At 40.0% G+C, this 18,133-nt stretch overlaps 1 protein-coding gene and 1 non-coding gene across 2 annotated transcripts; both read right to left on the bottom strand.

The window, feature by feature from the left end:
* Nucleotides 1–418: 418 nt before the first annotated feature.
* On the bottom strand, nt 419–17,463 carry LOC144644601 (fibrillin-2-like). The gene is made up of 16 exons (XM_078504125.1): nt 16,824–17,463; nt 16,252–16,334; nt 9,018–9,122; nt 8,538–8,633; nt 7,827–7,922; nt 7,151–7,297; nt 7,003–7,053; nt 6,761–6,886; nt 6,164–6,289; nt 4,994–5,146; nt 4,140–4,193; nt 3,468–3,587; nt 2,724–2,852; nt 2,098–2,220; nt 1,393–1,515; nt 419–552 (listed from the first exon to the last, which is right to left on the bottom strand). Exons 1-16 carry the CDS (start codon nt 16,946–16,948, stop codon nt 419–421), a joined length of 1,791 nt encoding a protein of 596 aa, XP_078360251.1. The 5' UTR covers nt 16,949–17,463.
* Trnan-guu (transfer RNA asparagine (anticodon GUU)) lies at nt 4,577–4,651 on the bottom strand. The gene has a single exon. It is a non-coding gene; the product is annotated as a tRNA-Asn (tRNA).
* Nucleotides 17,464–18,133: the final 670 nt, after the last annotated feature.

Raw genomic sequence — 18,133 nt, 5'->3', positions numbered from 1 at the left:
GAAGCGTAAGATTTGCTCGAGGCGATAGCCAAGAGCAACTTAAGCTTCTTTGCCAAAACTCGATAGTCCACAGCTAAAAGCATGAACCAATTGTTTCATAACACTGCCGGTGGAAATTTAGATCTAAACCCACGCCAGAAAACTTGCGCGCGAGAAAAAAATTCTGGCGAAGCGATTACTTATACTGAATTTGAATGCGCGGCTCTGCTAGCTATGTTATAAATGTAGTTTATATAAACGGCAATAACACAGTTGTTCATTTTGTATTGTGCGTAGCGTGCTGTACGAATCAATTTTCCAGTTCTAAACGATAGACTCAATAAAAAAGCAATAGTTATTACAAGACCTTTTTGTGATAAATTTCGAATGAGTAATTAACTTTTTACAATCACGATAGAAAAAGCTCACTTCCCAGAAACTACTGACCTTTACAAACACTCTGATTCGCTGTGCCCTCGAACCCTTTGAGGCAGGTACAGCGGTATGATCCACGGGTGTTCTCGCATGCGCCGTTCTCACAGCGTCCAGGAAGAAGGCGGCATTCATCTATATCTGTTAAAAAAAAATCATTGCATATGTCTTACTCTGGTTCCGTTTTTCTTATTTCTCTTCTCAATCAAATTTAACTGCGCGACCAAACCGTCAATACGGCTACTTCGCGTCAGAAGAGAACCTCTGGGACTAGGGTAATCATATCTCTATGATGCACACATAAGGTGGATTTCCACTGACGCGTAATTTTTTACGTGCGTTTACGTGCGTGAAAAACTTTAGAGACAATGTATGAAAGACTTACGTACACGTTTACGCAAGTCTTTCATACAATGTCTCTTACTTTTGTACGCACGTAAAAATTACGCGTCAGTGGAAATCCACCTTATAGGGGTAAGATCACGCTTGTTGCAGACTGCCCTTTAGCCAGAGGACTTTAACAAAATAGGACTCAGTCTCCCGCGGACTACAGACTCGAACATGTGCTCCCGAGATCCGCCATCTTGTTGTGTTATTGTGAAATCTCAGATCGATCGCTAGTTGAAAACTTGGTTTTTTTTTTCGCTCGTTGTCTTAGTTTCATTTTGTTTGGATAACCTCCGCCACAACGCTGTTTCCGCAAATTGTTTTCTTCAGATGTTGAATGAGAATCATCCACTTGTTAAATAAATTGCCGCTTCAAATTAGAATAAAAGAGTTTCATACTTTAACTCTTGCCCCGCCTAGATTAGTGTTGTAACTAGTAGTGCCAGGGCAAGCACTTCTGTAAATTATACATTTTAAAAAAAGTTGAGTTGAGTTCATCTCAATCACCCAACTTCTCGTTGTCTCTCATCGCTCTGCACGGTACGATTACAAAAGGAGGTTACTTTTCATTGAAAGTTCCCATGAAGTACTTACCGACACAATGTCGCATATCAGAACTTGGTTCGAACCCAGGGCCACACGAACATTCATATCCTCCAGCATAGTTAATACACTGACCGTTAGCACAGACACCCTTGACCTTACACTCATCGATATCTGAAAAAAACACGTGACAACCGACGTCATTACACGAAAGTCAATAATTGAACAATGAGCTAGATGGCAATGCAGTCATCGCGGAAAATACACTTAGTATAATGCTCAGTGTTTTAAACGAGGTAAGAGAAAGAGAAACAAGAATTAGATTAGTTTTTTCCTTAACGTATCATGGAGCGATAACAAATATCACAAAAAGAAAGTACGTCCTCTCAAACTGTGGAGATGGGAAAGCGAGTACGAGACGGACTGGCACAAGCCTCGGAAAAAGAAATGAAAGGCTGCTATGGTCGAACCGGTAACTTTCTCTCTCTGACACTTACATCTTCTTGTGCCCCAGTAAATCTCTATCTGAGATCTGATAGAGGTGGGCGCGCCTGACCCTAAAGTATTTTAGCGGGGGGAGGGGGGTGTTAAACGCATATACGAGCCCACAACGATACGCACAGTTAAATTTATTTCTGTACAGTTTTTAAGATACTTCTCTGTCGTTCTGTAATGCCCTGTACTTGTATTAATACGTCGAAATGAGTGAATTGAAAAACAATAACAGCACCGGGCCAGCACAAATGAAACGCAAACCTTCGCATGTTCTTTTATCAGATGTGAGCGTATATCCGCGTCGACACTGGCAGGTAAACCCGTCTCTCGTCCTGACGCACACGCCATGTTCACATACACCTGACTGAGAGCACGGGTCCACACCTAGACAAGAAGATAATTTCACACTTAATTGTGAAGCCAAGGTGCTGGTCGCCTCTACACAAGAGGTTCCAGAAATTGTGGTGTAAATTCGACTTGGACTGATTTAAATTGTTTTTAGACATCTTGCGAATGGAATGCAGTGTTGTTGGTCTACACGGAACTTAGAGCAAGGTACTAGAAGGTAGCTAACGTTTATTATTTATTCCACTATTTCAAACCAGTAATAACAAGAATTAATGCAAATCAGGGAATGCAAAGGGAAGGTGTCACTTTTCTTGCTTAAAAGAAGGGGAGGGTGGCAAACATTCTTCTATAAAAGGAAGGGCCTCCCCAAAGTCCGCCACTGCCAACATCGTTAACACATACGCCGAAGGAAGAAATCTTAGTGCACGTAGGGGCACGTATAATAGAGGTTTACTTTGCAGCCTATACGCGAGAATGAAATAAAAAAAAACTAACAAACAAATAAATAAATAAATAATGATAATTGACAATAGACCAACCTGGAATGCAACTCTTTTTATCAGAGGAGACCTGGAACCCAGAATTACACTCGCACCTGAAACTACCGTCTGTATTAACACATCGGCCATTTCTACAGAGCGACGAATCTGCCGAACACTCGTCTTTATCTGTCAAACAAGAATTGTAGGAGCGGAGCCTATCAGTTCGCGTTTATCGTGGCTTATTTTGAGAATACCCCACGATAAAGGAAGCTTCATAGGGGGGGGGGGGGGATTACAAAGTCATTTTGTGTTTCAAGGTTGAAACTGATCTTCAAACGTTTGATTTTAAAACGGGTATTGCTTTCAACGTTATTGCTTGTAATTCTACCGGTCCAGCTACAGTTGTTCTTGAGGCTAGGGGAATTGTTACTGTTCGTTTGTTTGTTTGTTTTTTTCAGTTCTCTCAAACGGCAGCAAACCCATTCATGTCAGACCCAGTTTTTTAAATACAATTTTCTTTTCCCTACACATTTTTGGTAATTTTATCGGATGCCGTGAATGTACATAGAAAAGACTTACTGAATCTGTCTTTTGCTTGTACTTTTTTTTATGCTGTATCATGTAAACGCCAGGATCCATGGTAAACGCTTATGATGGTAGAGAAACCATTTATGTACTCAAAGCGCCGATTTTTTTTCTTTTGGCGGGAACAATAAAACAAGTCACCTCGACAAAGCCTGCGCATTTGATAGATTCCCAGTTAATTATGGTGGGGATATTACTGTGACAGTCCAGACTTACCAAGACATTTGTTGCCTCGTCCAAGGACGTATCCTTGGTTACACACGCACTGGTAACCATTCGGTACGTTTATACACCTTCCATTGGGACACAGATCTCTTTGCCTTTGACACTCATCAACTAATACGAAATAAAAGGTACGTTTCACGCCAGAAAAAAAGGAAAGAGAAGTAAAGTAAGAATCTGAACGCGAATTTGCTTACTTTAAAGTAAGATAAGATTTTTCAAAGCTTATCTCTTTTCACTTGTCGAGCAGGCGAGAAATATTTTAAGAACTGTGGCAGCGTTGCAGTTTAAGGAAAAGAACCATTTTTATCAACCATAAAACGAGCAATTGCAAGTACAGATAATTGAGCAATCATGATTGTGCGTGGCGCATGCAAATAACCGCTTAGGAAGCCACTGATTTCGATCGTGTATGTTTCCATGTTCGGGAAACGAGAACCAACGAAGCTCGACGAGATAGATAAGAGAACATGAGAGCGCCGAAGAATCAGACCTCGTTGCAAGTCAATATAATTAAAATCTTCATCTAAAGCCTACAAACACGATTTCCTATGAACTAAGTCAATGTAACGAGAAACCCTTCGTTGTCGCTCAGGCATGGTATACACCATAATGATTGTTGCACAATCAATCTGATATCTTTGATATGCTGTATTTATAACAAACCTGGAGGCTTGTCAGTTGGTATGGTAACATTCGGACACAATACCGTATGCTCAGCTAAAAAGGAAAAACAAGTACAAGGTTAAATCAAGTCGGTCATACTCAAAAGTGTGTGAAGTAGGATGGAAGAAAAAAAGGCTTGGAGTGAGGGAATGATTTGATGGAGACAAAAACTTATATCGGACAAATGGCATACGGTTTGAGTTTAAAAGTGGAATGGAGACAGTTTTCAATTAGACTTTGTTGCGTTTCATCGCATGATCCTGCAAAGCTATATTCTACTTAAGCCAATGAAAGTATGACTGTAGAGGAAAGCCTTACGTGACAACTAAGAGTCGTTGGGTAACTATCATTACACGCTAAAACGGTCGGGAAAACTAAGCAACATTAGTGAAGAAATTATTCAACATGACACGAGCGTGGGACAAAGAAAAAATCTGAGTCCCCGACGGGAATCGAACCCATGGCCTCCCAGGTAACGGTTGGGCGCTCTAACCAACTGAGCTACGAGAGACTCGTTGTGAGCTGGGCCATTTACTAGGTTGATATGTGACACGCGTCCTGCATACTGCTAGGATCAGCAATGTCGAAATCATCAAATGTGTAGTAAATAATAAAGATGGTAAATTTCAAGCTCGGTGATAAATAGTGAAGAAATTATTCAACATGACACGAGCGTTCACTATTTATCACCGAGCTTGAAATCTACCATCTTTATTATTTACTAAGCAACATTGTAACTCAGAACATGAATAAATGTCAAATTTCAGTTCCCGACCATCAGTAGGGAGGGACGGAACGAAAAGACGTACCAGCCTTGATCACGTTTGATAACGTGTTAATCACGTGATACTTACGTGTTCCCTGGATGGGGCATCGTTCACAGAGTGGTCCCCAGCCTGCTGGCGTCCTCTTGGAGCAGCAACACTCGTGCTTGGTGGTGTTGGTGGACGACTGATCAACACAGTAATTATTCACCACCCGCTGATAACAATATCCGGATTTTTTACCTAGAAGTCAACGACAATGTTAGAACTAAACATGAACTTATTCTTAATTTTCAAAAATACCTTTGAACTTCAAGAAAATGCATTACAATCCCAGACTCTAGGTTTCCGGCGTAAATAAAATAAGGGCTTCGGGGCTCCAACGTAAAAAAATAAGCTGGCATATTGCCTCAGGCCTCCCAGTAACAAGAATCAACATTTTTGTCGAGGCCCCAATAGCAGCAGTAGCGGATCTAGACCCTCAGCTAAGTGGGGGCACGATCATCCAGGCCCTGGAATAATGGGGGGGGGGGGGGGGCGCTCTCCAGAACAATTTTTCTCTGCCCTTCGGGCCTCTATTTGGTCAAAAAATAAGGTGGGGGCCTGGGCAAATCCATGGACTCTGGATGTCAAACCAAAAATCGTTACGGCTCCTCGCCTAGCCGATCTTCATCAACTGTCATCGATTTTTATCGATTTTCGACATTGTCGAAAGCAATCGATAACAATCGATGTAATTAAGGGAATTTTTCTTGTGACTATCACTTTCATGGTCATCGATTTGTCGAAGGCAATCGATATCAATTAACTACTAGATTTCATCGATTGGTCAGGCCAGGTCTAGAGCTCCAAAGACTTACCTTTGAGACCCTGAAAGTCAATTCTAACATCTCAAAACGGTGCGATGTACTCTGGATGTCAAACCAAAAATCGTTACGGCTCCTCGCCTAGCCGATCTTCATCGACTGTCATCGATTTTTATCGATTTTCGACATTGTCGAAAGCAATCGATAACAATCGATGTAATTAAGGGAATTTTTCTTGTGACTATCGCTTGGTCATCGATTCGTCGAAGACAATCGATATCAATTAACTACTAGATTTCATCGATTGGTCAGGCCAGGTATAGAGCTCCAAAGACTTACCTTTGAGACCCTGAAAGTCAATTCTAACATCTCAAAACGGTGCGAAAAATAAAATCGAAAGACCAGGGACAGTTAGCGCGTCTTGACTAATACAGGATAAAATCTGTGCACGTACTTATACAAAAGCTCTTGTCCTGATTTAGAATGTATCCTTCCTGGCAAACACATCTAAAACCGCCGTCTGTATTCTCACATCGGCCGTTTGCACAGATGCCGGGAATCTCGGTGCATTCATCTTTATCTGCAGACAAATGAGTAAATATCGTAGAGATTATTAGGCTTTTGGCCTGCGAGTAACAAGAGAACTTAACACGTAAACGAAGAAACTCAATCACGACAAAGAATGAGGCATGGTTGGGGGTGTGCCTTGGAAAGGGCGTGGTCCTTTTTTTTTTTTTTTTTTTCAACGAAGAACCTGAACGGACTACGTATGCTATGATTCAACCTCAAGTACAATTAAGCGATACAAGCTGCGGGCGCACGTCAATAGTGTAAAACATTCAGAATTTTAAGCAAAAACCTTTTTTAAAGGGGCTATGTCGCAATTGAAGGAACCATCAAAATTATTGTTTTTCAAGCTAGAATTACTAACAAACCGAAAATGAACCGAGATGGCTACAATTGAAGACAGATTACGAACGAAAACTTGTGTTACTTGTTACTTGTTAAGTGTTACTATAACTTATAAATTAATGTGGGAAGGAAAACTTACCGACGCATTTCTGTGAGTCGGGATCCAGCTTTTTTCCCGCGGGACACTCACAGCGGTAGCTTCCAACAGTGTTAATACATCGTCCGCCCGCACAGATCTTTGGGATGGCCTTGCACTCATCGATGTCTGGTAGACAACGAAATTAAAGAGATTGAAGCGTTATTGTATACTGCATTCATTGATTTTATCGATAAAATATTCAGTTTTGGAACTGAAGTAATAATTTAAAAACTTTAAAATACCTTGGCAGGCTTTGCTGCGAAAATTTGGAAGGAATCCTCTGTCACAAGGTTCTGCAAATAACGTATATGACAGATATAAAGAATCAAGTGAGAAATCCGTTGCGAACATTAAATTAAAGCTTAATTAATTGATTAAAGCTTAACGTACCTGGTTTGACAGGACAGCGCTCACATGGGTTTCCCCACGCTTGTCCAATAGTCGCACAGCACGTGAGCCTCGTGCAGACCACGCCCTGGAGCTGGTTATGACACATTCGATTCCTAACTTTGGTGTAACATGGACCAACCCTGTAATCTGTAACAGAAACATATTTAACGTTAATATAGATGTTGACAAGCCCGGTGGCCTAATGGGTAGTGCGCTAGATTCGGGCGGGCGCGCAGGCCGTGGTCATTGTGTTCTGTTTCTGCGGACGATTAAGATCACGTTTTTATAGAGAAAGCCTTTATTTAAATAGGGTGACTTCATCAGCTTTTACAAGAAAAATTGTTATCAATAAAGGCCCTAGTAAAAAGTAAAAATTAAAAAGTCGCTAAAAGCCTTACAGTGTACCTAAAATGGAGTTAAAAGATTAAAATATATAAGAGTACTAATATTTAAGCTAAAATTATGTCACATTTGTATAAAATCGAAAGATTTAAAAATTACATATTATTTTGATAAGAGTTAAAAATTTTGCAACCGGAATGTATGTATGTATGCATGTACATCTTGCAATCGCTACCAACCCAACATTCTAAAGAACTCTGCTTCCAAAACGGATGCATTTACATAAGCGGCACTTTTTCAGCATGGTACGGAAACATACATATAATCCTTTTACCTTGCTGACAGCGATTTCCAGTGAATCCATAAGGGCATGCGCACTTGTCTGGTCCAACGCAGCGACCTCCGTTGAGACACTGTTCTTGGCAAATGGCTTTTTTAAAAAAGAAAAGAAATAAAGGCCTTGAAAAATCTCTTTTTACATTATAACGGTAAAGAATTTGAAGCGCCTCTGTTAGAGTATGGAGCTTTTATGCTGCGATGCCTGCAAGTTGCCAAAATAAAAGTAGTCCTGTGATGGACTAGCATCCCATCCCGGGGAGAGAAGCAATACTCCTAGAAACGTCATGCTACAAGCGAGAGGGCGGATTTCTTCTTTTTTTGATTGCATCTTTTAAGGAGTAAACTAGGTCAATTCGCAACACACATGGAGTTGGCGTTTTCCGTGTATGGGGAAAAAGCTCTCCAACCTTACCCTTTCAATCTATATCAGTCAGGGGAATAAGTGCCATTTTTGGCAAATCTTTGTTGAAGCACTCGAAGAATTTCCGAATTATTTCGTCCAGTCAAAAACTAGTGGAAGCGCTCACGAGGACTCCGAAAGCAATCGCGCGTACAAATACGTCATGTTGCTTAGCAACTTCTGCGACGAAAACCGCGGGCTCAGTCACTTCTCGGAGAAGTGATGTCGCCATCAACTGGCACTTGTTTCCCTGCAGACTGATATCACCAGCAATTGCAGACAAGAAATCGACATTGTTAAACTTACGTGACTGACAGAACTTTCCAGTGAATCCATTTTTACAGGTGCAGTTATCTTTATTACATGTTCCCCCATTAAAACACAACACGGTGCACTGATCCCCTAAAAAAAGAAACTGACATTGAAATATAATCACACCAACTGCGAAATACGCAGAATAAACGACCTGCCACTAAATATGTTGCGATTTGTAACTAAAACGAATTGAAAAGCACTTGATTAAAGATCTTCTTCATTTTAATTCGTTTGTTTTCTTTTTTTGGTACTTTTTTCTTTTAAATTAACGGTTTTCGGAGCTCGGAGCACAGGTTAACGAGTCTAACTGATATTTCAATTATTCGATCCACTTTCTTTAAAATGTCCTCTTTTCAATGTTTTCCCTACCCCTTCCGACCCTCCTCTCTAAAAACTCAAAGTCCGCTAATATTTTGTAAACCATCATGATTGCTATGGTAAATATAGTCTGTTGCCTGTTGTCCTACATACCTTGCCCCTGTACCCCACTGCATGACGGACTATAAGCGCCATTCGGGCATCGACAGACACCGGGTCTAAAACACTCTCCAGTCCCACAGCCGTACCGGCACAAAGCTGAAAGAAACAAGATAATTAATTGATAATTAGAACGCGCATGCAGGATAATAAGGCACTCTTATTAAAGGGGCAGTGTCACTTAGATTTAGTACTACTTGTGTCACGGTAAAAACTCGCCCCTTGTGATCCGAATATTAGTAAACACATCGAACTCGGAAAATGGGAATTGTAAAATATATTTAACCTTACGATGTCATCTGTTGATTTAGCCTTGACCATTGACCATTGATCCATTGACCATTGACCATTGACCTTGACCATTCCTTATGGGAATTTCCGATCTATTAGTGATCTTATCGTAAATCAGTTCCGCTTATCCGCAATCTACTAGGAATTGCAAACTAAGCAAAACCTTAGCAATAAGCTCTGTTGTTTGCACAACAGAGCACTCGAATATAAATCAAGCACGTACTATAAGGAAAGTCTTGTAGAGGTCATTGTAAATAGAGAATCGTCAATATAATTATACAACCTAAGATGAAAATGAACTTCTTATTGATCTTTAATGCAGTTTCTCGTTGTATTTCGCTTTGTGTCAGTAATCTAATTATATTCAGACTTCTGTAAAATGCAAGGTTAGCATATTACAAGTAACACTATTATTTGCCTTTATCTTAAGCAATATCCTGAAACCTTTTTGAACGGAAGATTTAAGTGTTAAGCAATTTCCTTCCTAGAGATCGACATTGATAAACTCAATGTAGTTGTTTATTTAGCCTTGAACTTGTATTTTCACCTGTCATTATTATCACACTTTAAACATATATAAGAAGCCCTTTTCTGTACGACATTTGAATTACCTTTGAATTACCTTTGAATTACCTCGAGCTACCTACGAGATGCGAGTTACCTACAGCTGTCAAGAGTTGTTTAGTCCAGATGCAATAAAGAAGATAGAAGAAGTTCGACCCTAACGACCCTGTACCTCTGGCATTGAGTAACGAGTGCCGTGCAGCGAGCCTGTGCTCTACCTAGCTTTCTCCCCCGTACAAGCCGTTCAAGCCGTCCATTAAACAGCGCCCCAGCTGGTTATCCGTTCCCGTGCATTTAGTGCACTTCAGAGCCAAAAACCTATCGTTACACTTGAAAATCTAATGAAGGTGTTGGTTTTGGTATTAAATGAAAATCCATTAGTGGCCTGGCCTTGCTTAAATGTACTGTACTAGTTATGAAAATTGTTAAACAGTGGTGTGGTGTTATGAACGGATAGGACAGCAGTGGCCTAAAACTTAAAAAAGTCTGGCTGACGTTTTCAAGTTTGAAGGTTTTACTTGGAAGAAAATTAATTAAAAACCGTTGATTACGGTTCCTTCACATCTTGGAGAATGAATTTATGCCTTTTTTGCTGTTCTTGGGTTATTAATTTTGTTGATCAGTGAGTACACCGTCTAAATTCTAGCATAGTTTACACAAAAACTTAGAACACTTGTCGTGACACTGTCCCTTTAAGGCCCTTAACAGGGAAGGTACAGTAAACACCCGCGTGTAAGAACCTACAATTTTCTAAGTTTGGCAAAATAGGTTCTTTTATTATATGGCTACAATAGTGCGCGCGCTCTGATTGGCTGCTGAGCGGGCATTATTTTCTTGTAATGACCGGGCATTATGAAAAATTTTCTCGGCTCGGCGGTTTTTATTTGGTTTTTTGAGTTGTCAGTAAAAGCTACTAGCGCATTTGCGAGAACGACAATAAATACCGACAAAATGTAACTATCTTTTCAACAACTGAAAGAAAAATATTAGCATACGATACTTCTTTAGTATGAGCGACGAAGAGAGCCACAGAGAGCGAGAGCGATTTTCACCTCGGTGTTTTTTAGATATTTCAGTTAGAATAGCGCTAAAAGGCCATATAATAAATAACTTATTAACCTCGTCCGTTCGGTCATTACAGGGCAATCTCAGACCTCGGCCTTGATGTATTGACCTCGCTATCGCTCGGTCAATACATCAAGGCCTCGGTCTGAGATTCTCCTGTAATGACCTCACTCTCGGTTAATAAGTAGTATGTATTTGGGGGTAGTTATTGGTAATTTAGGCTAAGTAGGTTCTTAATAAGGTTCTTAATTTCTAAGGAGGAGCCATAGTTTTTGATTGTACGAGAAGAAAAAAAATGGGTTTGGTCCTTCATTATACAGCATTTATTCATAACTGTATTGCTTCAAGCCTCATGCAAGGTCCAAAGAAGACAATTACAGTCTATGTGAATCTGTCTTTTCTTTATTTGTAAATACAGTTTGGGATGTTCTGTTAAAAATGTTCATAAAAATTTTCTATAACCCACATATAAGAACCTGCTGAAATTTGCTTGGCTAAACATGTTCTTATATTTTGGGGTATTAAAATGGCAAATTTCTGCCAGCAGGTTCTTAAACCACTAGGTTCTTACACGCGGGTGTTTACTGTACTTTCCACTTTTACAAAAATCAATTTTTATTAATGACCTTCATAAGACCGCAACTTAAGCACGAAAAATTATGTGACGTGTTTTCAGCTGCCTTTTGTCACAGGCCATGTATTTGTTTATCAGAGTGTGTCAAAACATTTCCGAAATCTGATTTCATTTTAATTAATTAAAAATGTGACTGTATTGAATAACGAGGGACACGCCTTCTGTGATTAAAACTGAAGATAATCAAATATGATCTTTAAAAATGCCGGTCAACTAGCTGGGATGCGCGAGAATTACATCCGTTTATAAACTTGTTTGCCATTTAAAAAGACAGGTCAAAATTATTATGGCTTTCACAATAAGGAGGCTATGCACAACGACTTCGCTTAAAAACTCTGGTGCCCGTTTTTCCCACGCGCTCTCAAAAACATTTTATCTAATTTCTGAAGAAATTTTCAGCTTTTTCTGTGAAATTCTTAGAACCAAAATAAAATGGTCGTTTGAAATAATATCAAATTGCTTTTACTTAGTAAGTGGTCTACAAGGACGACACTTTCAAAGTCGTTCGCTTCTCGTTTTCGGTTTCGCGCTTTCTTTGCGGTCTGTGAGCTCGACAAGTCTAGACGACACTCTTTTCCAAGTAATTACCTCACCTAAATCTGCAATCAGTCAATCAGGAGTCTTATTTACGGACCTACAGGTGAATAAAGGCCGAAAGCTGCGCACGCGATTGTGCCAACGCCCAGCGAAAAGGTGAATCGGTTCTTACTTTTAGCAACAAATTTCTGCAAGTTCTAGGACATAAGATCGTGTAATACGTCGTGCAATTTAAATGTCCATCAACGCATTCCAAATTTTGTGCGCACTTCAATTTTTTCCCTTAATTTTGCAAATATTTTTTTGTCGTGTTTCAAACGCTGCACGGAAAGCATAACGTGTAAAGGCCCGTTTACACAGGCGATTTTTGTCGCGCAACTCAATGCAATTTTTGTCGCGCCGAAGTTGCATGAAGCCGCCGCGATATCGCCACGAGTTTACACGCCTGAAAAATAGCGGCGATATCGCAAGAGTTTCGTTCGAAACTCGATGCAACTTCGGCGCGACAAATATCGCCTGTGTAAACGGGCATTAACATGCGTGCGTGCAACTTCAAGTGCAACGATATTTTACGAAAAACGTTGCAGTAAAAGTTGATTCTTCAACTGTACCCGTTTTCAAAGGCAGTGACGGAGACAGTGGATAGATCGGACTATCTAAATGCTCCGGTCATACAAGAAAATTATGAAAATAAACAAAATGATTTTGCTCAGGAAATTCCTAACGCGGAATTCGTAAACATTGGGGTGTGGTCCTAACTGAAAAGAGCGAAAACAGATGGGAAAAGATCGGTACCGCAATGATTTCCTATAGCGCTCTGTTCCAAACTCTTTAAATTTAATACCACAAGAATTAAACAGCAAATTCCTCAGGCGAAGCAACTTGTAGAAATAAGCAATAGGCTCCCTGGTTTAAGTTTTCCATTGCAGAAATAAGCGGAAGGCTCCCTTTAAGTGATTATCTATTGTAGAAATAAGCGGTAAGCTCCCTGGTTTAAGTTAAGTGATTATCTATTAGGCGCAAATCCACTATCATAGTTGTCAGGAGAGATAAAACAAGAGATAGGGTAAAACGCCGAAAACCTCTAAATTCCTCGATGATTGGATTTCAATGGCAGAAACGTTTGTAAAAGTAATCCCAGAGCACGGCTTATGCTGTATAATTTCTTTTGTCTTTAGGTCTTTTAATGGAATTCTGTAGACGTGAGAAAGACCATGTTCAAGACAGTTTTAGACGTAATTGGGAAAAATGCCAGTAGTGTTAAAAGACTTGTCAGACTGAAATCTTGGAATTCCTCCATGGTATGAAAATTATGAATATTGTTGACAGTTATTAATTAAATTATTGTCAATTATAGTGACACTAAGAGGCTGTCTCGGACTCGCCATCCTCTGACAATTTAATTTCAAACTATATAAGCACTTAGAGGTGAGATTGCAAACATTAAATATTCGTACTGAAAGCGACACTGTCACGAGCTTCACTTCAGCAATTCAAAAGCCTTTAGACGTATGGAACCCTACATATCGTGCCAGTGAACTGAAGCGATCAACAAGTGATACTTTTGTGATGTTATCAGGAACTTTAGATCTCAACTTGAAAAAGTTAGACAGACTTTTTCAAGTTCTGCCCTTGTGGCCTGGAAAACAGTAGTCGCTTTTCCTGTTAGCCGGTTGAATCGTCCTTGTCCACGTGGTAGAAAAGGGCCCGCCATTTTTTCACCGTTTTGTCTGCATTGATTTTCGTAATACACTTGTTAAGATGTGGTAGCGAAGCAGTTAGTCAATTAACAAAGGCAATGTTCGAACATTTTTTTATGTGTTTTCTCTCATTCTCGGGATCGAACCAATGCCTGGTTACCAAGGTTCGAACGCTTTTTCGAGCACGTTCTTTTCGTTTACGTGACGTACAACACAGTTATATCAAGACTAATTCTTTTCCATTCTTTCTGGATCCTTTTCCCGAAAATTTGACCTTCTAAACTCAAGGTGTGGTTTATCAAGCTTTGCGGTAATAGTTTATTAAGCAAAATATTATTATAGCTCCACAAGTTAAAAAGAAGTTTTTAACATTAACGTTTAATATCGCTCAGTACATGACAAATTTTCCTGATCTTCGGTTCCTATTTTGAAAGCCATGTACATGACCGGTCAAATGACTAGCAAACTAAGCTTTTGTCCGGACAAATTGTCATCTTGGCCGGACATTGTCCGTTGATCGGCCGTTGTTTTGAGCCCTGCTCTCGGCTCACTGGTAACAAGCTTTCATACCCTTTGCTCGTTCACCTCCTTTCCCCTCGCGAAATAGAAACGGAATGAGTAACAGCAAGAAGTACCCCTTTTTCAGACAGTAACTTCCTGCTCGCTCCGTGAAAATTTGCGGCGGGTTTCTTTGAAGCTCCTTTGAATTCCCGATCAAGAGATCAATATATTAACAATGATAAAAGTAGTTTCTTCTGAGATGCATACCTTACTGCTAACTAGAGGGCACAAACCATACATTACATTACTTGCACGAAAATTCGGACGATTTTAATTTCGGACAGAAAAGTGTCCGAAAATAAAACTGTTATTAAAGCATTCGAAAAATTTACAGTAACGTTTAACTGTTTTGGGTACACAAACAAACCCGATGTGACAAGGAAGGGTTTTGAAATGGGAGAAATATAGTGGAAGCTGTAACTAAGAAACTAGAACCAGATAGCCACTTAAGCAAAGTGTCCGAAATTTACGTCCGAAATAAAACTTTAAAACGCATTTGGGACAAAAAAAGTTAATAAGCGCCGCAGTCCCGATGCGGCGCTCGTTCGAGGAATTCCTTTTTACTTAAAACAGCACTACAAAACAACTCTAAAACAAACTTGGACATTTTTTTGCATCAAAAACAATGTTGTACAGTTCAAAGTGATTGTTTTAGTGCTTGCCCATTAGTTTTCTATCCAATTTTCTTACAATACGTAGTTCTCTTAATATTGTGAAGGCCGCGAACTTTGCAAGGACTGCCAGCTATAGCGCCACTTCTCTCTTCAGCAAGAGACGTATATTGACGATCAAAAGACGCTATTTTCAATTACTGTAATGTAAATTCTTGGTGCCGGGCGTCCACATTTTAAATAAGCGCCGCCCTCGAATAAGCGCCGCACTTGAGGCGCGAAAAATTTAATAAGCGCCGCGGGTAAATACGGTATGGCTTATATAAGGGAGAACTTCGACGTCGCGCTTTGCGCTTGCTTGTCTACCGAGATGTAAGAGAGAACCCTTGAAAGACTCGCCGGAAGACTGATATGTCATTAACCTTTAGCCCTTGAAATGAAACCGAGTATCTTTGACTGTGTGCATGATTTTCCCTGGAAGGTACGATATCATGTTTATTCTGAACTTTAAAACAGCATTTAAAATACAGTTCGCTGTTATACGCTGTGCTAATGACTCTACGACCAATCACATTTGTCGCAGTCTGTGTTTTGGCTCGGCAAGGCAGTGGACGGGAAGAGGAGCGCTCATTTATCGCGGTTTTTTTGGAATTCAAAATAAATTGAATTACAAGGTGTGAGAACGTGATTTTACAAAACAGGAAAAGAATATTAGAAATCTGCTTCACGTTAAACCACAAAAAAAAAGGGGAAAAAAACTAGCCTGGTACACAGGCTGTGAAAATCGCGCGTGCGGCCTTATAAAGGTTTAAATATTATTGGGAAACATTTTTTTAAAAATTTATTAGTATTTTTTTTTCTCTCTCTCACAACACACTCTCCTGATACTTTATTAACTTGCTTACTATAGGCTGGTTCTCATATGATCGCCCCGATCGTCTCTGTCGCTTCTGTCGTTTGCAAAGTGTGAGGTGATTGGAGCAAGCAAACGTTTTGAAGCGACAGAATCGACAGCGATGATCGGGACGATCATATGAGAACCAGGCTTATGATGATAGAAGCACTCTGCGGCGTCTGCGCGCGAAACAAAAAACTTTATTTTCATTTTTTTTTAGCGGAGCGGGATGGCTGTACACAGGCTAACCGCGCGCAGGAAAATTTCATTGTTTCAATTTGACGGGGTCAGAAAATATCATTTGCACCTAAAGCAAGAAACGCTTAAACACAACCAGATAAATAACAACAAAAGCTGTATAAGTACTTACGCACGATGCATAGACCCACAGAAGTCCTTTGTTGCCAACCGGGACAGCATTGAGGGTTGATACGACCGCCACACACATTTGGCCTAGTGAAATCATCAAAACATCACTCTTTATCAATGCTACAGAGCCATTAGAGAGGAAATCAATCGGCAGTTCACGAACTCAATTAACGTGATTCCACATGGGAGCAAAATCTGTCATTTCTACGCTACATGAATCGAGCTTTGATGAAGAGAAATTTGCAAGCCAGTTTAGGAAATCAGAAATGGATGTAGTATAGAATGGATGCGTTTGAAATAGAGATATCAAAGCGAAAAAACGTGAACATGGATGTCATAAGGTTATACTTTGCCAAATGACCGTCTGTAACACAAGATATTGTTTTGTCCAACAATGTTTCGATCAACCGCATAATCAAGCAGTTCAAACCATTTCATACCAGAAAAACCTCGTGCAAACACTGAGGATATAGTCATACGCGAAAAGATCTTCGATCAAATTAATCATTTAAGCCTAAAGAACAGAGATCGGCCGTTGGTATGTGTTATAAAGGAAGATAGTACTCGACTTACCCAGTGAGAATTTGCTGTTGTTTTCTTGGGAGACCTTCTTGTGTCTGGCTAGAATTGAACTGCTGTCCAACAGAACACCTCCATAAAAACACGCACAGAAAAGCTATTGAACTAATCTTTGCCATTTCGAACCCTTCTGTGGTTTAAAACAACAGTTGAGTACTTTACGTGATACAATCAAGAAGGAGAAAACCTTTGCCGTGAGTACTGGAAATGCGCCACAATTAACGATGTCTGTCGTCCGAAGCGAGTTGCCCAAACGCCAGCAAACCGTAGCCACTGAAGAAATGACACTTCGGCTAAGAGCTTCAGTGATCTACTTGGTTTCAACTCAGCTCAGAATATCTCAAGGCGTGGATTGAAAACGCTCCAAGCTATGTTGATTTTGCATAGCTTCACTGAACCCGGCTCAAATTGACAGGAAACGCGAATGCCTTACAGGAAACCGGATACGTGACCCGTGGATCACTCTGCTGGCCGAGGTGACTTTGTGGTCAAATTTGATACCCTCCATTCTTGTATTTGTTATTCACTTGAGAAAGTATCTAATCGGCCTTAGCTCTTTGGTTTTGACACTAAGTACTTAAAAACTAAGCCAGTAGATCGTATAATTCTCTATCGATTTATCTTTTGAACAAAGGTACGAACTCTAACGAGACTAGTGTGACTAAAATCTTCCGCGACATCTGCTCTGCGGGCGCCAAAATAACGCGGGAAATTAAATGTTCGTGAATGCATGTGAGATTTTTCCATAAATCACGAAAAAAACTTTGCCCTTGCTCGTGGATTTTCAGTCAGCAGGCAAATTCTAATAATCTTTTTATAGAAATAGGGAAGGCAACGAAAGTTTTTCCATTTTACTTAGCATTGTGTAAATGGTGGATGGTGCGTGAAAAAGAGTGATCAGACTGTAATGAATGGAAGTTTAATAGATGTAAAAAAAAATCCGAAAAATAAGACACTGATTTCCGTCAACCTTATTATTGGGCACATTTTTAAACATTTAATTTTATACAATTGAATACACAAATGCAGGTTCAAATGTAAAAGGGGATTTCCTAAAAAAGTTTGGGAAAACGTCGTCCTGCAACCTCGTTCCCAGGGCTTTTCCCTTGGTCCAAATTACCAAGGGAAAAGCCCTGAGAACGAGGTTGGAATCTCCTGCTGAAAAATATGTCAAGAAAAAGTAGAAACGGAAAGAACCATAAATTGAAATTGAAATTTGAATTTATTGACCAACGACTTTCGAGAGATGAAAGACTCTCTGCTCGTTTTGTCACGGTCGAAAGGACGCAAATGCACAGCTTAGA

The sequence above is a fragment of the Oculina patagonica genome, chromosome 1 (assembly GCF_052425735.1).
Source record: "Oculina patagonica isolate OP01 chromosome 1, crgOcupat, whole genome shotgun sequence".
NCBI lineage: Eukaryota > Metazoa > Cnidaria > Anthozoa > Scleractinia > Oculinidae > Oculina > Oculina patagonica.
Note: the sequence above shows the minus strand (reverse complement) of the source record. Positions and strands in the feature narration are given on the sequence as shown.